Source organism: Neolamprologus brichardi, chromosome 11 (genome assembly GCF_056152115.1).
Source record: "Neolamprologus brichardi isolate AB-2024 chromosome 11, ASM5615211v1, whole genome shotgun sequence".
In the NCBI taxonomy this organism is placed as follows: Eukaryota; Metazoa; Chordata; class Actinopteri; order Cichliformes; family Cichlidae; genus Neolamprologus; species Neolamprologus brichardi.
This window is the reverse complement of record NC_142114.1, coordinates 4,120,827-4,144,451: the sequence shown is the minus strand read 5'-3', so window position 1 is coordinate 4,144,451 and position 23,625 is coordinate 4,120,827. Positions and strand designations below refer to the sequence as shown.

Below are 23,625 nucleotides of genomic sequence, written 5' to 3'. Positions count from 1 at the left end.
ATTTATGCCGGGAGATTACATGGAAACAATTTCTCCAAAGGAAACAGAAATAATAATATTAGGGTGGAAATACGAAAGCTCATTTTCACCTAGCTATTTAACATATTAGTGGTAAGATCACTTTAAATGAAAACAGAGAAGTCCACAGTTAGAAAACAATTAAATGTATAGCTAAGTTCATGAAATCCTTTATTACAGCTGGCAATACATGAAACAGAAGTATTAATGTGATACTTCAAATAAGACAACGGTCAAATAAAAAAACAAAAACAAATAAACTTTAAATCGTTTTGTGGCAGCCTTTGACTTGTTTATTATATTAAGAATTTATTAAATTTAATAATTTATTAAAAATACTATATATTAATATTTAACTAATTTCAGCATTTTGACATACCATAGTATATTTCTCAAAACAAACTTACAGAGTAAGTCGATCTGTTATTTTATGTATTTTGTTTAATTCTTCTCCAGAAACAAGTTTCCATACATTTAGTTCCTTTATTTACTTCCCATATTTGTCTCTCCCTGGCGGATACTGGCTTTTATATGTTATGCAAATGGCCTCAGTATTTATTAATCCTCTTTGTGTGTTTCAATGACCTTTTTCTACAGCCACGGGTGTGTTTGATGGAGAGGTTCGCAGTCGGAGTGATCACCTTAATTATGGACGATCTTCGGCGCTCTGCGCTGCCGCCGCGGTGCATTATGGTCCAGAGAGCCCGTGCTCTTCCGTCCTCCAGTCCTCACGTTAAGCCGGGGAGCTGTGTTTTCAGGTTGAAACACAGCCGCACATGTAGACTCGGGACACTTTATAGGCATCGGCAGGTGACCTGTCTGTAATACTCGTGTCTGCGTTTACTGCCACGTTAAAACTGGTCGGCTGTTGTGAGTGAAGCATGTTTGTTATACTGCACCAGCTAAGATAGTTAGCATAACAAACAGCCGCGAGACAAAGTTGAAGAAAGTTATAAAACCAGGTGAAAGCGAGGCAATGTGCGCGTGAGAGATACGTATGTGTACTGTGAAGTTACTGTAACGTATGTAACGGGAGTTTTCACTCTCGTTGTACCTGTGGGTCAGGACTGTCTCGTCTAACACATAGCTTGGTAAACATCTGGAGGGCACCGAGGGACCACTAATGAGAGGATTGTAAACACTTGGTGCTTGCCGCTTTCTTTGCTTATGGAAGTTAAAGCGTGTCTTAATTTCCTCCTCCTCCCTTGCCTGTGGTGAACATCAGCTCTCCAGCGCCAGTATGGCAGTCTGCGTAAAGGCTTTGTGTTGCGTAGGTGTGGAGATCAAAATGCACAAGTTGCTGCTGGCCGGCTGTGCGAACTTTCATCCAAAGCGGTTTTTAAACTCTCTTGGTCCTTTTTCCTCACGACTTGGTGGGACAAGAACCCTCAGCTATTATAGCAGACCTGCAGAGTTCTGTCCAACGGGACACTCTGTGCCACAGGGAAATGTAAGACTGGGATCATTCAGCAGGAACTACAGTGATGTCTGCTTGAATTCACTGGTCAGTCAAGCACTGCCTTTATCCACATGTCACACCAGAAGATCTCAGTGTGCTGCAGTGAGAACTGGGAGAAACCTGCTGCAGAGAGGAGCAGTGTGGCCTGGTAAGATGATGTAGTTAATTTGGCTCATACTGACCACAGTATACAAGTATTCCACGTGACCTATAGTTCTCTTTACAGTCATGGTAAAAAGAGACTCTTTCAGTTCTAAGGTTTTATGTATCACAACATGTAAAAAAAGATGAACCTCCTAAAAGGAGGGTTATGAGCAGCCAGCTGCTGCTAATCAAATGTATTTGCTAATGCTAATCATCAGCAAGCGTGAGCATCCCTATAAAAGCAGAAGTTATGGTAGTTTGCTGGTTTGGAGCATTTAGATGCATATTAACACAGTCCAAGAAGAAAACACATTAGCACTGATCTTAGAGAAGCAACTGTTGCTGCCCATCAATGTGGAAACGGTCATAAGGCCTTTTCAAAACTATCTGAAGTTCATCATTTTATTTTGAGAGGGTTTTAGTCACAAGTGGATAACCATCAGGAGTGGACAGCCCAGAAAATTCACACGAGGTCAGCCTCTGCAATGCTCTGCAACGAAACTGCACCAAACAAAGAGCTACGTCTCATCTCTTGGCATGAAGTATGCCTGCAAAGTTTTAACAGAATGGTTGAAAAAGAGAAAAATTCATGGTGTTTTAGTGGACCAATCCAAGTTGAGAGCTCAACCTGCTTGAATTGCTGTGGCAGCACTTAAAGGAAAGTCAAAATTCACCCACAGCTATGTGAAAGACTCATATAAATAAATAAATACTAAAGGTGGAACTACAAACTACTGAATCATGGGATGTAGTAAGTTTTTCACAGGAATGCATAGTGTCCCTTTAAAATTTTCTTTTCCACTTGACAGCATTTTAAGTTAGAATAATGAAGAATTGTGTGCCAAGGTTTGTAATTCTAAACTTTATTATCCCGACCCAAAGCTAAGAAAAATACAGGTGAGAACCAAGCTATTGTCTTTCTGCTGTAGTCACGCTATATCCAAGGTACTGCCCAACTTTACATGTCAAATACTTTCCTGCACACATGGTTTAACTTGGTCTTTTCTTTGAACAGTGTCCTTTATCTGCAGAAGAGTCTCAGACGCCCCTCCTTCCACTGTAGCTCCGGCATTTGTAGTGGTAAGAGAGAAATAAATTTAAGCAGTCATTAATTAATAGTTGCTAATACTACTTGAAAGGTTTTGGGATGTGGTTTGTCACTTTGTCTTGCTGCAATAAATAATATCTTATTATTTTGTTTACAAAACCTGTAGATTTCATTCATGCATTTATAATTTAACATACATCCTCCCCATCTTTACCTTAGAAACACTCAGCACCTGTGAGGTTACTGACCTGTCATCAGCTTACACCATTATTTATTTGTTTGTTTGTTTATTATTTTGGTGCTGGCATCAAAAATAAGGTTTTATTATAAAAAACAAAAAACCCAACAGTAACAACAAACTTGTCATTTGATCAGCCGTGTGTGTGGAGATGGATAGATATTTAAAAAAACAAATAAGCATAGCATTTGGAATGCTCAAGTAATTTATTGTTATTATTTACATTTCACACAATTGTGTTTCAACGCTGTGCAAAAATGCAGTGAAGATGTGGTTGCTTGATGTAACCAATCAGCTTCATGTTTTCTTTCTTTGACAGATGAAGTTTGACCAAGAGGGAAATGTGACATCATTTGGTAAGTGTGAGGAAATTAACCTCATTAACGTTTACATGTTGTTGTGGTCGTTGGCACTGAGACTGATGATTGTCTCTTATCTCTGGCATTGTGACAGAGCATAGGAATCTTTCTTTTTTCTTTTTTTTTAAACATGTCCCTGAAGTACTCTTCCGTATCCTTTTTATTATGTGTAGAACTGGACATGCACCACGTTTTTGTCCATCACTGCTGTGTTTCTGTGTTACTTCCCCAGTGCAGCAGCCACTAATGGGTTGTGTTACCACCAGTGACTCACTTCTGTTATCCAGGAGTAAAAATCAGTTGTATTTCAACCTCTACTTCATGTGTAGAGATTGGCCCAACTATATGTACATGTGTGCCTCTGCTCCTCCTTATTTGTTTTTCTCTTCAAGAAAAAAAGAAGACAGAGCTTTGCCAGGAGTTAAGTCTTCAAGCCAGAGACCTACGCTTCCAACACACTACCAGCCTCACTGCTAGAAATAACTGCATTATTTTACGAATGGAGGTATGTTTTATTTCTTTTTCTTTTGTCTGCCACGCTCCACTTACACCACAGGAGGCGTAGCATGAGCCGCACCTGAGCAGAAAAACTGGAGTTTAATTTTTCAGATGTGGCTTTCAATCAAAATGAGATGATCTTTATCATGTTTTTGAAAAGTAAAAATCCTGTTATCATATATATGTTAGTCCGACCTACAATCTATCATCCTCTGGAACCATCGTGGTTCATCATTTTACAGAATGAATGAATTGTTCTCTCAGCACATCGTATTTTATCTCCACCGTTGTCACGATGATTTAGCCACACTTTCTGTCACACCTGATGACGAATGAGAAGGCACAGTCAGTTCAAGAACTATACTCAGAGGAGGAGATGAACACTCTGCTCATTCATCATAACCAGCAGTGATACAGAAAGTCTAGCAAACAGTTTTAACTAAAGTTAAAGTTTCACAATGTTGGCTCTGTGAAGAGTTTGTGGAAGACAAATAGAGGATACGGTGTTAAAGCAGTCTTGCTTCTCTTGTCTATAAAGTGTTCAGATGATGGTGTGTTTCTATATCTTCACTTTCTTGTAATGATATTGTCTGCAAAACATCGTACGGTATAAGAAGTAAATAAATATCCAGTCTCACGTGTTCGTCTTAATGTGCTACACAAACAGGGCAGTCCTCACAGGTCGGCCCTTGGTACTGTGGCAAACACTGGCACTTTCCACAGACGCAGTTCCCCCTACTGTTGCACAGCTGCTGGTTTTTTGCCACACAGGAAGCAGTTTCCGTGCTGCAGCTGCAGTCACTACCTGTCCAGTTCTCATAACAGCGGCACATTCCACACTCGCATATCCCATTGCCTCCGCATATTCTGTCAGATTAAAAATGTAGTATTTTAACTGTGACGCTGTGTGATAACTTTATATCGATATATTTTATATACAAACTCGTGGCAACTTTTTGTTTTTACCTGTTCTCGTGGTATGGACAGTCAAAGTTTGTGCACTCACAGAATTGTCCGCGGATCTTTTCTGGATTTTCCCGCTGGTTGCAGTGACACATGCCCGACACACACACACCCCGGCCGCTGCACACTGGGGCGCCAGGGCGTGAGCGACAGAAGTCTTCATTTTCTGACTCAAAGGAAGTTATGTCAATCTGACAAAGGTTTCCAACATAAGGCTGATAGCACACACAACGCCCACACACAAGCGCCCCGTGGCTGCTGCAGGTGGGACTGTTTTCCTCTCTGTTTTCAGTGCAACTACACTGACCTGGTGAAGCAAATAGATTTTTTTAGATTATCACACTGAAGAAACATGAGCTGAATTATTGAACTCTCCATTTTCTAACAGTCTTATGAAGACTTGCTTTAGGTTTTCAGACTCAAATGTTTCTCGTAGCAAGTTGCTGCAGACTTACACTGCAAAGTTACCTCCAACGTCACACTCTTTGCAAAGCCTCTGGGTGTGATCTGGACAGACCAGGGTGCAGTGCTGTTCTGGTTTGAGATGTCACTCTCACTGGGACATTGTGCAGCTTCCACAGTTACCTGCAGTGCCAGAGGAACTGTTGTTCGAATAATTTGACTTTGGGGGACAAACAAGAAGGAACACTTTCTTTCTGCAAGAGACTGTGTTGGACAGGATTTCTTTTTCTGACCTGCACGAGTAAGGGGTTTCCTGTAGTTATGCTACTGAATGTGATGTTGAGACCAGCTGGCACGTTGCTGGTGTCTAGAGTCAGGTCTGTGGTAGGATGATCATTTGGCATAGAGATTGACAGAGGAAAGGACTGGCTCACACCTGGCCTCAAATGGATGGCGAGCTCCTGGGGCTGCAGGAAGATGGTTTTGGAATCTGCTATGTCTGTTCTGCAGAAGTCACAAGAAATAACATTGTAAGATTTTTTTTTTTTTTAAACATCATAACAAAGGCCCTTTTCTGTTCCAAAATATATTTGAATCCAATCTGAAGCTGCTTTCATATTAATAAAAACAAAACTTTGGAAGGTTAATTTCTTTTTACTTTCTTTTTTTTGTATGGAACACTGAAAAACTGTCAGGTGTCCTTTAATGACTAAAGAGGTATTTAAATCAGCTTACCCGCTGTCATTCCTGATGACCTGCACACTGCTTTGAGGTTTGTGGAGCATTTTTGTCCACTGGTCAAGCTGAGACTTGGCATAACCAGCAGCAAGAAGAGATGGGACAGCTTCACAGCCATCGTTAGTCCTGACTGTACAAGGGTAGAAACCACAGAAAATATGTTTCAGTCTAAAATTAGAGGAAATAAAGTATGCAACGCAAAAATAAACAAGGACTGTGATCAGTAAGTGACTGAGGCTGCAGTTACTGCAATACAAGCTTGTAGTTTTGTGCTACATAAACAAATGTACACACACAGAATGCTTCATTACCTGAAGAACTAAAAGTTTTCAGCTCTGTTATGTCATCGTGAGGTCTCTGCAGGCTGTGACACGCTGACCATTCACAGTTGTATGTTGGCGGTATCTAAGTGGGACTCAGGACCAGGGAGGCACAACTAGATCCTGATTGGTGCTCAAGTTTCAAATCTCTAACCACAAATATTTACAGTTCAGAGTCAAACCGAGCACTGACATGTTAACGTTAACCGGGCGACACGTCATGTCTCCAAAGCCTTTAAAGGAACTTCTGTCATGGAGTCTTTAACAAAAAAGCATCTTTTTAACATTCACTCTTTGGATCAGAGTATTTGGATGAGGACAGAATTTTTTGCCCCCATGTGGAAATTTTATTATTATTTTTCAGTATTTCCCAAGGGCTGTTAAACAAAGCAAGGAAATTGCAACACAGCACATGGGAAACATCCTAGTTTCATTTTGGTTGCTCACATTATTTTAATTTGCACAAAGAAATAAAACTATTGACATAAACCAGGATTAAAATTACTAGTCTCACTGATGCTAGTAGCCAGTTGTGTCCTGTGAGTAAGTCTCACAGCCCATTTTTCCTTAGAGAATCTCTTAAGCTCCTGCAGATTTAATGATCTTCTGCTATGCACCCTTGTCTTCAGTTCACCCCACAGATTTTCGTTAGCGTTCAAGTCAGAGCTTTTTACAAGCCAGTCAGTAATGTTCACTTTAGTCTTCTGGAGGTTGTTCATCACCAGGAGAACGTATGTTTTGCTGGAAGACCCAGGTTTACTGGTGACTGCTTGAGGTTTTCTGTTTTTGCTTATTCATAATTCCTTCCACCTTGACGAGATTCCCAGTTCCACACACACTCTGAAGCATCCTCAGTGTGTAAAACTAATAATATTGACACTAATATTTTTTTTTCTAAAATAATTTTTATTGTGTGGAGCTAGAAATAATTAATACTTAGTAAAAAGACAATTGGTGTATTTGGAAATGCTATACTGAAAATCCCTCCCTATTAAATATAACAGAAATTTTCTGTTATATTTAATAGGGAGGCTAATAATTTTGTCCTCGTCTGTTTGTTTAAGCTCTAGCCCATAACCTCCACTCGCTGTCTTTTCAGGCCTTGAAAGCCATCTTGACCCCGGAGTCTCTTATGGTCTTGGATTTTCGTGGTCTTGGACTGGAGCGCTGGTTAGTTCTGGAGCTCGCCCCCCAGCTAGCGTCACAGACACACACTCTGCCCTTCGAGTTCAGAGCACTGGAAGCCATCCTGCAGCACAAGGTGAAACCGATCAGACCGGACAGAGTGCTTGTGTAATTAAGCGTGGTCTAACCTAGATAAAGCCTGAATGAAAGTCAAGGACACACACCTGAAGCTTTGTATTATCTGTGTCAACAGGTAAACACGCTGCAAGCCCGGTTGAATGAAGTTGAACCAGTCATATTGGATACGCTGGAATCCCTCGTAGACCCTAAAATCCTTTCTGCTGATAGAAGTAAACTACATGTACTTCTGCAAAATAGCAAGAGGTAATGAATCACTCAAGACATGTAATTGTATTTGAATAAGTCATTAATGGCATCTGACATATAAGTATATGGAAGTTTTCAGCCTAAAGATTTACAGTCTTGTAAGTTTTCCCTTCTCTCGCGCCTGTTACAGCTTATCAGAGTTGGAGACGGACATAAAAATGTTTAAGGACTCCTTGCTGAAGGTCTTGGATGAGGATGAGACGGTTGAAGAGTTCTGCCTCACAAAATGGACAGACCCAAGAGTTTTGTATGTCACACATGCACTCAGACATGTATGTGAATGCTGAACACAGTATCTTAAAAATAGTTGGAAATCTCCAGTCAGTGGGGAAGCATGTTGAAAAAGAAAGACACGAATTTGTTAAGTTCCCAAGGATCAAAGTCTGTTTCCAGTCTGTTTTCACTCACTTGCAGATCATACGTTACAGGTTAACCTTTTTCAGTGTATGTGGGTTTTTGTTTTGTTTTTTCAAATTAAATGAATTCTGCCCAAACCGCCAGGCCCAGCTGTACTTCTATTTTCATCCATCTATCCATTCTCTTCAACTTGTGTACTTCTATTTTGTATATAACCTCATGTCTGTCTGTCTGTCTGCCTTTTTAGTGAAGAGAGCAGTTTGGGTATTGACCACGCTGAGGAGATGGAGCTTTTATTGGAGAATTATTATATGCAGGTAGCTGTACTTTAAATTCCTGAGTTTTAACATGATCAACAAATATTGCAATTATGCAAAATTCTTGGTAAAGGCTGCATGCTCACACATTGTATAGGACACATTTGTCATAGATTTTCATCAAGCCACGACCACTTTGTATGTTTTTATTTTCATCTAAGCATTTATACCCATTTATGCTTCTGCTATGGTGATTACCTACTTCTTTGCCTCTATTTTAGTTTAATATCCAAAGCACTGAAACACTTTACATGTTATCTGCGGCAGTTGTGATGGGCTGTCAGTAAGGTGTAGGTTGTACGATTGTTGTCATATTGACCGTGAAATACTTCACACAGGCCGAGGAACTGGGGAACAGAGCCAGAGAGCTGAAGGGTCTGATAGACGACTCTGAGAGTGTAATCTTTATCAATCTGGACAGGTATGTACAAATTGGCTGTACATTATGTATACATGCACACTATAGACTGATGTTCTTGAGAAGCAACAAACTCAAAACACTGATAATGAGGCTTAACAAGCCATTATTTTTGAAGATTGAATTTAATCTAATTCAGTCCCCCCCCCCCAAAAAAAATGCTTTGCCATCTACTATTTAACAAGAAAAATTTAATTTACTAAAAATTGATGCATCTTTGTACTCGTGTGGAATTTTGTGAGCTAGGGGGATGTTCTAACACGTCCAGATTGCGGTTTGGTATTGTCATCCTGAAGAAGGCAAGGTCGTATTTAAAGATTTTATCTGAATTGCAGTAAATGTTGCTCCAAAATAAGTACAGTCATGTGAAAGGAGAGTTTTCATAGGACTCTATGCAGTCCAGTGCATGATCCAGTAGGTTATTAAACCATCTTCAGCAACAATACGTTGAAATAAATGTTTTCTGTGCGACTTAGTCTCTCACATGGTTGTGAAGGAATCCTGCCGCCGTCTCCTTCACAACATTAAGGTTTCTGTTCATTTGTTAATGCACAGCTCTTCATGCACAGCTACTCATTATTTATTTAAAAAAATAAGCAAACATATAGAAGCACTATGTGGAAAAACTAAGTACGCGCCATGATTCAATGGCTTGTAGATCTATCTTTAAGCAGCAATAACCTGAAGTTATCTTTTTTTTTTTGTTTGACTTAATCAGTCGCTCACGTCGCTGTGGAGGAATTATGGCCCACTCGTCTTTACAACGTTACTTCAGTTCAATGAGGTTTGCAGGCATGCGTCTATGCACAGCTTGAGCTCTTGAGTTGTTTTCAGTTTCTCTGATCATTGCACGGTCTGACCTTGGGATGAATTTGGTGGGAGCTCCACTCCTGGGAAGATAGTGGGGTTGTGTTAACACACATCTGATTGTTCCATGATGGTTGATTTAGTTGGCAACAGGTAGCTACTTCCCTTTTAATTTTCATGGAAACAGTTGGGCGCACTTAGGGCGCACGACGGGATAGTCGCCTGTCAGAATGTTCTTCTTTCACAGGACTGTAAATGTGATTCAGCAACAGTGGCACCTTCACAAACGTGCTCGTTACTCCTGCCATGTGCAGTTACACACAAACACACACACCTGCTGATAATAAGCTGATGGCATCCATTATTTCGAAATAGAAGTTATCTGTGGGATGCCTTTTTTTTCTTTTCTCTAATATATACCCAGTTTTGTTACTAATTAGCTTTTTTTCCCCCAGATGTCAGATATCGTCTAGGTTAGGAATGTGAGACTCATTTTATATCGAGGGCGACATGCAACCCACTTTGTTCTCATAAGGAAAACCAGCAAAACTACCTTTTCTGCCGCAGTACAGACGTTTCCGACACATTTTTACAAAATAAATAACATGAGACAAAACGGAAGTGCTATTTCAACAGTGTGTCTGAATTACAGAAATATAAAACTTGGGACCCATCATCAGTAGTGAACCTTGGATTCATTGGGTGTTTTGGCCATTATCACTAGACACCTTCATCCAAGGAGGCCCTGCGAGGGTTGATCAGGAGTGTGTCACTGATTTATGTTTTATTGTTATTTCTACTTTCTTTTGTTTAATTTTCTACATTATTTTCTTCTATCAATTCACTGCAAAACAAAAGTAATACTTACCTCTTTAATATTTAAAGAGCCTCACTTCTTCAAAGGGATAGAAAGGTGATGGCGAGAAGTAAGACAAAAGAGAGGAGAGCCGGAAGGGGGGGCGCCTGATCTGGCATCCCACACCTCTCTGCCAGATCAGGCGTTTTCTTGTTTTGTATGATTTCTTGCAGCCACTGAGAGCACTGTGTGTTTTATTCCAGCCACCGGAACGTGATGATGCGACTGAATCTGCAGCTGACCATGGGGTCCTTCTCCCTTTCCTTATTTGGTCTAATAGGTGTGGCATTTGGAATGAATCTGACGACAGCTTTCGAAGATGTGAGACAACTTCTGATCAATACTTTTAATAGTTGTAACTACTGCTTAGTGTTTATGAACAGATATTTATGCACTGCTCTGCCTGTGTGTCTCTCCTACAGGACCCCCGTGCTTTCTGGCTGGTAACAGGTTTCATGTTCTTGGGCAGTGGGCTGATATGGAGGCGACTTTTATCATTTTTGGGACGGCATCTGGAGACTTCAGTACCCCCACGGGTAATGCAAACGCATACACAGACACTGTGCCTTGTTATGTGTTCCTGTAAAGTCCAGTCTGCGTAACACTATGCACACCTTAAAAATAATTTCTTCTCTCTGTGATGCAGATCCCTCCAATTTGGAAGAGGAATATGAGACCATTAGACATCAAGGCTGGGGTCAGATGAAGTTCTACATCGCAGATGATGGTTGTCTCGCAGCGCTCTTGGTCCTCTTTAACTTGATGCAAAGACTTCTTCTGCTAGAATTTTTATTTTTAACACACCTCATTGTTTTACTGTCCCATGGCCACAGCAGAGGTTGAGATTAGACTCACATCTCTGGAGACTATAGTGTAGTGGTTCTCAAACTGTGGGGCGGGCCCCACTGGTATGGCATGGACAACCACGTAACACATATGAAGTTATATGATATGAATATGATTATTATTATTATTTTAGGGAAAATATTGTAGCAAATTTTGAGGTGTGGACGATATCTATCTTGCATGAAGATCTGCTTTTGGTTTGGGGCATGTCAGAAGAAACTCTGCTCCAGTGTCACTGTTTCCCTTCTTTTGACTGACGGTCATTTTTCATTTCTGCTTTTTATCTTTTTGTTTTCTTTCCTTTCAACGTCCAGTGCAGATAAAACCTGTCCTGTGCTTGCTGTGGGTGCAACTGTAACGTAATCAGCAGCTGCTAGTGCTCTGGTCAGGACTAGCTTCACTGCTATTAGCAGGTTTCTTTGCACTTACAGTAATGAGCATAGCGTTGTGGCCGGGACCAGTGACGTCTTCACCTGTTTGCTCTGCTGCATTCTTTGAAGCAGGAACCGCCACCCCACACCTCGAGTAAGTGGTGGTGAAATACTGCACATCTCCATATATGTGGATAAAAAAAAAAAAGCCAGGTCATAATAATCATCTCATTGTGGAGTTGTGCTTTCTTTCATTTCACTGGTGAAGAACAAAAACAACAACAACTTTATATCACTGTGAAAGCAGTAAACCTGTGACTCTGTCCCTCTGTACTCTGTATGTTCTGCCTTTATTAAACCAGAGGAAGTACACTGTGCAGCTTTGTGGCATGGTGTTTGTGTCAACATGAGTGACAGGCACTTGATCAAAAATGTCATTGTTTTTCTTATAAATGCAGAGTTTAGAGTGTGACTTTAAAGATGTTAGCAGCTTTTACCAAAGGGAAGCTTTATCATTTATAAACTTAATCAAGTATTATAAAAAATAATTATAAATTGGTTGATGAAAGGTTTGGTGTATCTGCATGATGTCAACTGAAGCCATAGATTAGGTCTTGCATTAGTGGTTCCCAAGCCAAAGGTCAAGATACCCACATAGGGTCACCAATTAAATCAGATGATTTTTCAGGTTATTAACGAATTGGGGAGGTTATAATAACAGCTTATGAGTTCACCCATAAGATAATGCTTTTATTTATTACCTGATTTATTTCTTTTTGGTTGAGTGTGTCAGCTTACTGTGTGTTTTAACTCTATTTTCTGTTCTGAAATATATTATTTTCAGGGAACATTGAATTACGTGGATCCACTTTTCTTTTGTGACATTGAACTGCAAAAGTGTCTCAGTGAAACAAAAAATTCACACAAATGGATTTAAATAACAAAGTAGAAAACATCAGTTTCTTTAAAGCTGAGCGCATGTAATGACAGATTTATCAGATTTCTGATGAGCAATACTCGGGAAGATGTTTTATTAATGTGGACTGTTAGGCTATAAGACTAATATCCTGGGTTTGCTGTGTCAAATTAAGAATTGTTATGGCTGGATAATGTTTTTTATTATTAATATTAATTGAGGTACCTCACATGGAGTCAAAATATCCTTGTCACTGCCTAAGTGGTTTCAAGGTTTGGAAACTACACTAGGCTTCATGTTTTGTAAATATGAGTTGGTTTGAAAGGGAGTAAAGCATTTGACAGAAACGGCCATTTAAACTGCTTGGTTGTCATTACAGCCTTTCTCCACCAGAGGGAGTCATGAACCACACCGTGTGTCACAGCTAAAGCAAGCTTGTCCTTCAATAAAAATCAATGGAATCATAAAGTTTTTATTGAAATCTATGTTTTTGGAAATTATTCTGTCTGATCTATGTGCTAATTTCTCCGATGTCTCGAAGGGAAACGTATTTTTGTTGTAATATTTATGTGTGTATATTCCAACACACAAAAGATGGTTTAGTCTCAATCAATCCATACTGTGATGATTGCTCCTAATCTCCTGAGACCCAGAAGAATAAATGTTTCATAGTTGGTTGGTTTGTTTGTTTTTAGATAATTTAAGTATAGTAGTTGAAATAAATGTTTAGAAGATTCTTTTTTGAAAATTATTTATTTTTTATCTTAGTATGATGAAATGATATTGTTTCCATTTTTTTCTTTTTTATTAAACTCCATTCTGCACTCCTAATACTCACCTAAACATGGGTTGTTGGGTCATGCTCCCCATGGCAGTAACAGTGATCATGGATGGTGTGACAGAGCACTGAGTGTGGCAGACAGGATTTTACTCATACTGCTGTCAGGAGGTGAGGTGGAAGAGGGCCAGATTTTAGAGCGAGAAGGTGAAAGCTTAGAGGAGTCCGAGCAGGGACAAATATAGAAATGTTGTTAAAGCTAGGGCTCTGAAGTTGTGGCATTTGGTTTCTCGGCTGCCATTTAAAACACCGGCCTGTAAAGGCAATAATCTTTTGGCAGCCCTGTTGCATTCTGTTTAACAGTGGTCTCACCTTCCAGAGAGCTTCATTCTTTCCCCTTTAACGGAGATATTAAGATAATCCGTTACTTTGATGGACTCCCTAATATCTGAAAAATGTGCCTTGACTTACTGAACTGACTGTAACAAGGAACCAGCAAGTTCAGATCCTAGGATATCTGAGTCATGCCGTGAAACGGATGTTTTCAGATGAGCACGTCCCTCTGGTTTGTGTGTTCTGACATGTTTTTCAGAAACCTGGTTACCTATTTACACTTTGGTGTGATCATAGGGCCTCCTGTCCTGGTGGTTGTTAGCAGTGTTGTCCTGTTTTTTAATTTTTCATTCTAATGAGACAGGAGAGGTACAGGTTAATGCACCTTTAGCTTATACATCATTAATTATATAAATCAGCAGAGAAAAGAAGGAATCAAACTTTTTTTCTGTTTGTGTGTGATTTGTTTAAACATTAAGCAATACTTCTGATAACAAACCTGCTGTTATGTCCCCCTTTGACCTTTTACCTTCCTGTCTGACCTCCCTCTACTTCATTTCCTGACAGCTCTAATCAGACCACAATTTTGAGTAAAATCCTTTCGGCCTCACCCTGCCTTCTGTCTCCTGAAATAGGCTGAAAATGTGCAGCATTAAAGTTTTGTTTTGGAAGGAGTAAAAGTTAAAAACTTCTTTTTTTAGCAATAGAATCATAATAGCTACAAAAAAACAAAACAAAAAACAAAAGCTTATCACCATATTTTATAGCCACAAGGGAGGGGAGTCCATTTTGAAAAGAAATGTTTGCCCAGCCCCCGCAAATATGGCATCAATAGAACAGTAGGATTCATGTGAATTACACAGAGATAAATGGCCTTTGCCTCAGACTCAAGACCTCCAAAAAAGGGCAAAATGAATTGCTGGATTTTAGAAGCGTATATCCACACTAAAAATGTAAATAAGAAAAAGCCGCTCGTTCAGCCTATTATTAATTAACCTCGGTGTAAGGCAGTTGAGCTCGTCACCTTGTCAACGGTTCCGGCTCGCGTGTGCGTCTCCACTACCGTCGTCAAGGACCGGCGTGCTGACGTCACCGCAGAGAGCCACGCTTCACGACCAGGCTAAACAACTTTTTCAGACGAAGTCCTTCTCACAACGAGTCCGGGACACACTCGGGAACTTTACTGAGATTTAACGAAGTGGTTCGACAGCGACAGCGAAAGCGCTACAACAAATTATCCGTACTACTGAACACCGAAGAGCGAGTTGAACGTTTTCACTATACCAACATATATTTTCTCGTTTTCAACTAGCGTGTTTTTTTTAAATTGTTTTGGATTTAAAATGGGGAATCTGTGGTGGTTGTTCCTCGTCGGGCTGGCAACTGGGTCAATCAGTGGAAAAGTAAGTGGCTTTTCTTAAATGTTTTTTAATTCAAAAATGTTCCGGTTGACGTATTAGTGAAAAAAATACATATTAATTATCTTTAATATGTAAAATAGGCTAGGGATACGTTTTAGAAGGCTAAAACGTTAAGATATTTTTGAAAACGACTGCCCTGGGTAACGTTTGTTATGTTCATGTGGACTGTTTGAGTTCTACCCCATAGAGTTTACACATAAAATAAAAATATTACTCTTAATGTTATATCCTCAGTTTTTCTCTGTGTTTATTATTATTATTATTATTATTATTATTATTATTATTATTATTATTATGTATTTAAGTTAAATGTACCTTTAACGTGAACGGCACGAATTCGTCTTTTTAAAACATAAATATATGTTACCTCCGGATCTATAAGCTGGGTGATTTTAGACCTCAGCAGCCTTTTCAAACCGAGGCCAAGCGTCCAGTTGGTGTCAAGTTCACACAGGGCCAAAGTCTGTTCATCATTTAGCTCACAGCTTTGACATTTAAACCAGACCTGGCCTGAATTTCTCACCCACACGTTTTATAATGTTATACTGCAAATTCAAATTCTAAACCAGGAAATCATTCATATTTAACCAAGGTGGTTTAAGGGGGAAAAAAAAGAGTATTTCAAAATCCTCCTCCTTTACCCCTTCCATTGTTTGTGCGACTGCTTTATAGCTGGAAAACACCTGGGGATGACAGGCTGAAGCAGAGTTTTGTTCATCGTCACAAAGTATGAAAAATATCCAGGCTGGTGATTTATTGACTGTAAGAAATCTCTAATGAGAGCCAGGGAGCCTCACCACCTCTGCAGAAATGCAGTTTGTTTAAGATTTATGGACTGTATATTGTGAAAGGAGAGGGAACTGAAACACGATACTGCTTCTGGTGTATATTTGTAGCAGAGGAAAGAGACATGCAATCCCTTAGTAGGACTCAGGGAGTTGTGGATATGGTGAAAATGAATACAGCTTGGCATTCCTGTCCTGCTTTGCCCCACAGGTTGTAATCTCTGAATATAATAGCTTATAAACAGGTGTGGTCACTCAAAAAACAAACAAACCTTTTTTCTGCTTAACTTTAATTTTGTGTCATCTCATACTTTGATCCACAGATGCTTTGATTCGTCTTCATGTCATACCACTAATACACAGACTCCAGTCTTAAATTGCTGGGTGTGATGGGCTACATCTTACATCCAAACTATCTGTGTCCCCAAGTGTGGCTGTAGAATTACTGGTTAGTCAGTCAGTGATGTTGCTCCAATCCAAAGGATGAATGTTTAAACAGGCTTTCTTCCTATGACAGTTTGTGATCTGGTAGTTGTGTCATTTTTCTGGATGGATGAGTAACAGCGAGTTCCACTGGGCTAGTCCAGGCAAGCACGCAGCTGCGTGGGATATGAGCAGTTTTTCATCCAAATGCTAAGAGCGAGAGGAAAAGGGTAACACCTCCTCACGGTGCTATTAATGACGATTTTCGTAGGGCTTCAAAAGCACTCCACTGAAACGCCTACATGTGAGGAAGAAAAAAAACGTTTAGAAACAAAAGAACATGAATATAAACGATGTAGTTTGACACTTGCTGCTGTGGAGAACTAAAAAACCTGGTGGGGCGGAAGATATGTGTTCTCAGTTAATCAGCATTAGTCACAACATTGTTCTGTGTGTCAAGGGCAGTTTAGCTGCAAGAGTTTTTTCTTTTGATGAGTTGCTGTAGCAGTTTGTTTGACTTTCAGTGTTAGCATGCCCTTGGAGAGTTTTCATTTTATTTATTTATTTATTTTTCAATATATATTTTTTGTTTTTAGCCACATATCGCTGATTATCTTGACTGTTCTTTGACCACCACACAAGTAATGGACAAAGCTATATTAGGTCTTTGCGTACATGGAGTGGACTGGGACCTGTAGTCTCTGGTCAGCAGTTTCAAATTACTGTAATCTGAATTAAGGACATAACAATCACATGTAAGACAGAAGTAGATGTTGTGTCACATTTTGCCTGTTGGCATCACTAAAGACTGCATTACCAAACTCTGTCTGATCACTAAAGTTGTAAGAGGAATATTCATTTTCTCTTGGCATCTGATAATTTTGTCCTTACAGGCTACAGCTACTTAATGGATAATTCATTTTATGCCTTAGTCAAACATACACCACCTTCAACACAGCACTCTGCTGCTGGTGCCGCCATCCAAGTGATGACAGATCTGTTGTGTGCTTTTCGTTGTTATCTAAACTAACTCTCGATCTGACCATGCTCTCATTACTTTGCAGCTCACTGGGGATATAGCTAGCTATCAGCTGAGGAGAAACAAAAACTAAGACTTTGATGATTGTCAGCTTTAATGTTGCCCTCCACCAACACTCAGTCTTCTCTCATATGTCTGTGGAGTGATACAGCTGTTTCCAGTAAACTGTCTTCATTGTGACAAAGCACCAGGATATCAGAATGTTATATACAGAGTGTGTGTGTAAATCCTGCGTGCATACGTATGCTTTCCAGATGTGTATAAATTCTAAATCACATCTTCCAGTAAACCCCAGTGTAAAACTTGTATCTGTCAAGGGGAACTGATTCAGAGTCAGCAGAAAACAAACTGCCAGTAGGTGGGAGATCAAAGCTTAATGGCACTTAGTGAAATCAATTCTAAATTAAAAATATTTGATTGATCCGTTAAAAAAGATAATGTGTTATATGTGTTGACTCAGCTAATTGTGTGGTTAACATCTGGATTTGGTCTGGTAAAATAAATGCCAGTGAAACACAGTAAAACACTTTGATCTAATACTTTTTTGTATGACTATCACGTCAATGTTATTTATGTAGCTAATCTTAATACAACCGACGTTGACCCAGAGTGCTTCACAGGCACACTCATCTGCAATCCAGGTCTCCAAGAAGCCAGTTACAACACACAGAACTCACATAAACAGCATAGTAAACATAACTATTAAAAAGAAGTCAGAAAATAAGAATGAAATCAGAATTAAACTCTAACAATAGTTAAAACAGCTATATAAAAGAACTTGTCCAATCCGTGATGGACCTCAGACTTGACTGTTAGCAGTTAAAAAAGGTACGTCTTTAGAGGTCTTTTAAAATAGTCGGACAGATTTCGCATACATCTACCATAAGTTTGCTGATGTCTGATTATAGCCTTATAACCTGATAATTCTCAAGCTAGGCATAGAGTATATTTCCCATTGTGTATGTGACACAGACAGTCACAGCTTTTGCTTTTCTAATCTCTGGCTGAAGTCGGTGTGAATGCCGGCACCTCTTCTGCTATTTTAGTCACCCTTGGGTTTACGTGTTATTAATGCTTCACATGAATACACCAGTATCTTGGTGACATGTTGCAGAATGACCTTAAATGTTAGGTGTACAGTTGCAGATCAGATAGATTTTATATCTGTATCCCTTCTGTGGGCTGTTTGCATTATTGCATACTGATAAAAAGGTTTGTTAGCAAAAGGAAAATGGTGTTAACTTGAAAAGAACTGTTGCTTTGACAACATATTTTGTGAATTTTTATTGGAGTAAAACCTTTTTCTGGAGCAGTTATCTTATGAGAAGTACACTAAACTGTGCTTCCTTTCCTTTCTCCCTATTTTCACCCTCTCTCAGCACCTGTGTTAGTGGAAGCATAGTATACATACCAGACATATTTCAGGTCTCAATGGGCCATATTCATCCATGTCTCTGTGTGTGAGCGTCTCTCCCTCTCTTAACACCAGCATATGTTTGAGCTTCTTTTTCTTTGGCTCTCTTTCGATTTCAGCACAGTTAGTGTCTTTCTTTGATTCATGTGATCTCCGGTTGTGTTTGAGCCACTCATCTCATTACCTTCTGTCTGCCTAGGCCTTAGATCAAGGGAAAAGAAGGTCACTGGTTTTCATCACACTCCTCTGTGTAGCATTCGGGTTGGCGGAAGGATTTCACGAGGTGCAATCTAATATGTGAAGCGGCCCTTTCCATGTGTGTGTCTACTTGCCTGCTCTCTGTGTTGTCTTTGAAGCTGCTTTATCTCGTCCTTCCTCCTTTCAAAGACACTTGGTTCTCTGCTGTGTGGTTCTGCAAAGTATCACAAATTACTGCCACAGCATGTGAAATGATCAAGAAAACAGCCTTTATCTACTGCACATACTATAGTATGGATGTAATACTCTCAGACAGCAGCATGCACTGCTGCATATTTGGCCAGCATACATCATTGGTTGTGAGAGGTATTGTCTTACTCCAGAACTGTAGCGATATCCACATGTTGTCAATTAGTGAAAGGAATTCTTCTGTGTGAATCTATGTGTGTGTTTCTCTCCTACTTAAATAAAATTGCATGTTTTTATCCCCCCCCCCCCCCTCTTTTTGGCAGCTCTTTGTCTTCTCCCAGTCATTTAGCCCAAGTGATGACTTATACATAGAGGGCCGAACATCTGGTGACCTCCCTATAGACGATGAAGATGGTGATGATGGTGGGTCAGGCTCTGGATCTGGAGATTATGGTAAGGATATGTATGCATATATATCTGTCTATCTATCTATCTGTCTGTCTATGTGTGTGTGTGTATATATGTATAATATATCTATATGTATATTTTCCCTGTATTTCTTATTAAATAGAAACTTCATCACAGATTATTAGACATTATTTAACTCCACTCGATCATGCACGCAGGCTTGTGAGTAATACACAAGTAAGCCACAAGTGCTTGTATGTTCAGACACAGATGCACTTACAATATACCAGATGTTTGTCCTGAGGTGATACAGTGGAACCAGGTGACATTTTATTGGAAACTCACAGACTTTGAATGACTCACCTGCGTAAACTGTAGTGAGTGATGTCGTGGCACATTCAGCGTGATATAAAACTGCATTACGTTCAGGTGAATTTCAGTAAGTTATAAAACTTGCAGTAGGAACTGTTTCCACATTTGTGGCAGACTCTGCTGTAAAACCAAGTAACCTCAGATGTCAACTCGTTATCCAAGAAAAACTGTCCTATTCCTTCAGTTAATCCAATAGATTAAAAAAACAAAATAAACAAACTATTCTATAATAATGAAAAGAGACATGCTCTGAAGTGTTTTGTGTTTTGTTTTGGTGATTTCTCAGTTTCCCGTGCCCATTCAGATGCCGGGGATATGGTCCTGACGTTGCCTAGCCCCTCTAGCAAAACAGAGCAGCGTCAACCACAGCCTACAGTACACTCTCCGCACAACCCACCAACCACAGTGGCACGCAGCCACGATCCAGCAACTACAGCGAAGGAGACTGACATTTTCGCTGATGGAGACCAGGTAAAGTATGACTGTTCCTTTTGATTCATGTCCTCATGAAGTCTGACTTATGTCCATCTTCAGGATGATTCATTGCACACACAAGGATATTTATTCTTTTAATTTCAATTGGTGATAGTGAGAGTAAATATTAAGGTTGATTAATTTTGGAGCAGAGAAACTAATTGTGATTTATTTACTACCGCTTTAAGGTGTGAATAGTGGTAAATGGAAAGTATCTAAAGCCACATAATGTCTCAGCTTTTCTTTTTTTTTTAAACTGTGCTAATATCCTTATAGGGGCTTGGTGTTGGCCCAACAGCTGACTGGTTTGGAAAGGATGCTAGTCCCAGCACCACCAATGTGCCTCCCAGGGGCAGTACTAGAGCTGATGGTGTAATCAATTCTGGCAAGGAGAGACGCCTGGATGTGTTAAATCCCCAATATGAAGAGCCTATCAAAAGGTCTGATGAAACTCTTACCAAAGCTGATCGAGATGGATTATTTGGTGAGAACTCTATGGAGGTATCCTCTGAGAACCTGCTGGAGAGAAAAGAGGTGCTAGCAGGTAAGGACTAGGTTTCTACTGTCTTACCAGTTCATTACAAAATTACAGTAGTGAGTTTTCAAGAAAATTGAGACTTCTGTTGAAGAATCTGAAATGTTAAGTATAGATAACTGTGATAAAAATGTTATTTTTTAAAAATAATTTCGTATTTCTTTTTTCCGTCTCCAGCTGTGATAGTGTGCGGAGTCATTGGATTCCTCTGTGCTGTTTCCCTCTTGTCTCTCGTTGCCTACCGCATGAAGAAGAAGGATGAAGGTAGCTACGACCTTGGAGATAACAAACTTTCTGCAACTGCATATCACAAAGCACCCACCAAGGAGTTCTACGCCTGAACTGACTAATAAGAACAAAGCAGGGTGGATTTTGGCTCCTGCCTATTAAGACTCAAATGGATCTATAACCAGCTGAAGATGATTCTTCTTGATGAAGTTTGAAGTAGACACCTCTGCTCCTCTCCAGTGCTGCTTCTTTGTTCTTTGTCTTTTTTTTTTTTCTTCGCCATTCCCAACTTCATCCGCTGCCACTTTATCTTTCTACTTAATGTTCAGTGTTTGTGACAAAGGGCTCATAATAAAATAAAGTCAAACTGTTAAAATGCTTTCCTGTCATCCCATGCTAAGGAAGGAGTAAATACCCATTCAAAGTTTTAAGAATGAAATCCTGAAGTGGATCATTGTAGTGTTGGAGAGTCGTCAGTGTGAAACGATCTGATGCTGTGCCTTTAGACCTAAGATGAACTACGCTGGACAAGAGCTGATTCTGTGTGACCCAGAAATTGATTGCTCCTTTTGATTGATGTACAGCTGAACCAGCCCAGTTCAGCCTGGTACTATATTCTGTATAAGAATAGTATTAAGATGGACCTTAAAAAGTTGACACTTTTTTTTCCCTTTCCTCTGAGGTCAGGTTGTGTTTTGTGTTTTGTTTTTTCTGTGTTAAAAACTGTCTGTGTTCTTTTTACTTTCTGTATGCTTTCTTTGATTTGTTTTAGTTTTTGTGTGGGGCGGGGGAGGGGGGTTACATGAATGAACATTTTCATATGCTGCCCAGTATTGCATTGAGAGATTTTGTTACTTTGCAGGTACAAACGTTTGTTGTTGTCACACAGGCACTTACAGAACTGACCAAATATAGATACGCTTTGTTGTTTGTAAAAAAAAAAAAAAAAAAAAAAAAAAAAATTTAAAAAAATTTGTGGTAGTTTTTTTTTTTAATGTTTAGAGATTATATTTCTGTAAGCCATTTTTAAGCAATTTGTCTTTGACTTCATACAGTGGCAGCCTTAGTAAAACTCCCTCAGGCATCTTTAGAACACATGTAATATGTTCAGGACTTTTGGGGGGGGTTTTGGTAACTGAATGCTGCAAGTGTGTGGACAGGTGGAGTCAAAGCTAATGACTATAATTCAGAAACCATAGACGCGATCAAGGTTTTCTGACAACAGCCAAAGCGCATTCCTTTCTCGCTGTCCTCTGTATAAAGCTATAATAGTTGGTTTAAGGTTTAAAGGCCAGTGAGAGCATTTACTGCTCTTTTACACTTTAGAGTTTATCAACTTAGCAGGATTAGAGAGTTGTTAATTGTGTCTGTTTAACTCTAATCTGTTTCTTTTAAGCGTCAACGTGCTTGGTTTGACACATGTATTTCCTGATTTTCAGACTTTACCTCAAGCAACAAGAGCAGCATAGCATGTTTTATGGCTCCAATGAAGATGCACAAAGCAGATAACGACAACAGGGTTCTATTCCCTTTGGACAGCACATAAGTGTGTAGACCCTTTTCATAAACCTATTAGGAATTTGCCTTTTTATGGCTTTTTAACCAGCTACTTACTGCCTGTAATGTTTCAAAGAACAGTGCTTACTGTTTGTCATAATAAAAATGAATATTTTAAAGCAAGTAGTACATTTGAATACATTTGCAAGCTACCTATTCACTGTGCATAGAATAAACAGGAAGATGTGGTCATTAACCCACCTCGGTGACTCTTTGTTGATAACGTGACATTTGTTGAGTCTTCAGTGCCTCATGTTACATTATATCCTTTGCAGTGCAGTTGCAGTATTAGTTTCATACTTTGAACTGTGAGCTGTACAGAACTGCAAGTTTGGAGTTAAAATCTACTATGCCAGTGTGATTGAAGAACAACTTCTGTCTGAAACAAAAACAAACCCAGAGGGTTAATACCACAGGTTAGCACTTGTTGGCAAAGACAAAATAACTTTTCTCTTCTATCATCTACATGCATTATATATAAAATATATGATTTTTATGTAATAATTTATACTTAGACTACAATGTAGGTAAATATGTCAGTCATTATTGGGATTGTACAGTATTTACTGGTGGTTGAAGCCTCTTTGTGCCTTCAGCTTGAGTTTTATATGTCCATTTGTATCTTGGTGCATTTGATTAGCTTTAGATTATTGTCAGTTTCTTTAAAAGATTTTCTAGCTTTTTTTAAAAAGTCCTTTTTCTATATGAATGCTTCTAAAAATTATAAAAGTACAGAAAGTTTATTGGAGACATGTTGCAGTTTTATTTTTTATCGAAGCTGATTGAAATCCTGGTTCTTAGAAATAAACTACACAGGTATGAGGGGCAGCCAATTATCAACTTACCAAGATGACCAATAGAGAACTTTGTTGCTGGTGTATCTC

General features: G+C 39.3%; 3 protein-coding genes and 1 long non-coding RNA gene across 5 annotated transcripts; 2 read left to right on the top strand and 2 right to left on the bottom strand.

Annotated features, from left to right (window-relative positions):
* Positions 1–730: 730 nt before the first annotated feature.
* On the top strand, positions 731–13,257 carry mrs2 (magnesium transporter MRS2). Its single transcript, XM_035909993.2, has 12 exons — positions 731–1,625; positions 2,637–2,701; positions 3,227–3,263; positions 3,659–3,771; positions 7,287–7,448; positions 7,566–7,696; positions 7,830–7,946; positions 8,304–8,373; positions 8,712–8,794; positions 10,658–10,775; positions 10,877–10,990; positions 11,101–13,257. Exons 1-12 carry the CDS (start codon positions 1,259–1,261, stop codon positions 11,158–11,160), a joined length of 1,437 nt encoding a protein of 478 aa, XP_035765886.2. The 5' UTR covers positions 731–1,258; the 3' UTR covers positions 11,161–13,257.
* On the bottom strand, positions 3,102–6,409 carry LOC148100440 (integrin beta-2-like). Its single transcript, XM_087847893.1, has 6 exons — positions 6,370–6,409; positions 5,865–5,997; positions 5,423–5,633; positions 5,183–5,312; positions 4,731–5,034; positions 3,102–4,631 (listed from the first exon to the last, which is right to left on the bottom strand). Exons 1-6 carry the CDS (start codon positions 6,407–6,409, stop codon positions 4,412–4,414), a joined length of 1,038 nt encoding a protein of 345 aa, XP_087704019.1. The 3' UTR covers positions 3,102–4,411.
* Positions 13,198–14,731, bottom strand: LOC118454586 (uncharacterized). Its single transcript, XR_004843796.2, has 3 exons — positions 14,454–14,731; positions 13,970–14,334; positions 13,198–13,526 (listed from the first exon to the last, which is right to left on the bottom strand). It is a non-coding gene; the product is annotated as an uncharacterized LOC118454586 (long non-coding RNA).
* Positions 14,732–14,773: 42 nt separating this feature from the next.
* LOC102792278 (uncharacterized) lies at positions 14,774–22,860 on the top strand. 2 transcript variants are annotated; one of them, XM_006795887.2, is made up of 5 exons: positions 14,774–15,101; positions 19,491–19,620; positions 20,252–20,418; positions 20,698–20,965; positions 21,134–22,860. In XM_006795887.2, exons 1-5 carry the CDS (start codon positions 15,042–15,044, stop codon positions 21,295–21,297), a joined length of 789 nt encoding a protein of 262 aa, XP_006795950.2. In that variant the 5' UTR covers positions 14,774–15,041; the 3' UTR covers positions 21,298–22,860. The 2 variants fall into 2 exon arrangements, with proteins under 2 accessions (XP_006795950.2, XP_006795949.2); XM_006795886.2 differs by having other exon boundaries at positions 20,234–20,418.
* The last annotated feature ends 765 nt before the right edge of the window (positions 22,861–23,625 follow it).

Excerpts from the sequence above, each read along its gene's own strand:
- mrs2 (XM_035909993.2), top strand. The coding sequence starts at position 1,259 with ATGGCAGTCTGCGTAAAGGCTTTGTGTTGCGTAGGTGTGGAGATCAAA. Across the intron at positions 1,626-2,636 it reads GAGAGGAGCAGTGTGGCCTG|TGTCCTTTATCTGCAGAAGA; the intron begins GTAAGATGATGT and ends TTCTTTGAACAG. Across the intron at positions 7,697-7,829 it reads CTTCTGCAAAATAGCAAGAG|CTTATCAGAGTTGGAGACGG; the intron begins GTAATGAATCAC and ends CGCCTGTTACAG.
- LOC148100440 (XM_087847893.1), bottom strand. The coding sequence starts at position 6,409 with ATGACGTGTCGCCCGGTTAACGTTAACATGTCAGTGCTCG. Across the intron at positions 5,313-5,422 it reads GAAACCCCTTACTCGTGCAG|GTAACTGTGGAAGCTGCACA; the intron begins GTCAGAAAAAGA and ends CTGGCACTGCAG. Across the intron at positions 5,035-5,182 it reads GTTGGAGGTAACTTTGCAGT|GTCAGTGTAGTTGCACTGAA; the intron begins GTAAGTCTGCAG and ends TTGCTTCACCAG.
- LOC102792278 (XM_006795886.2), top strand. The coding sequence starts at position 15,042 with ATGGGGAATCTGTGGTGGTTGTTCCTCGTCGGGCTGGCAACTGGGTCA. Across the intron at positions 20,419-20,697 it reads TTTTCGCTGATGGAGACCAG|GGGCTTGGTGTTGGCCCAAC; the intron begins GTAAAGTATGAC and ends ATATCCTTATAG. Across the intron at positions 20,966-21,133 it reads GAGAAAAGAGGTGCTAGCAG|CTGTGATAGTGTGCGGAGTC; the intron begins GTAAGGACTAGG and ends TTCCGTCTCCAG.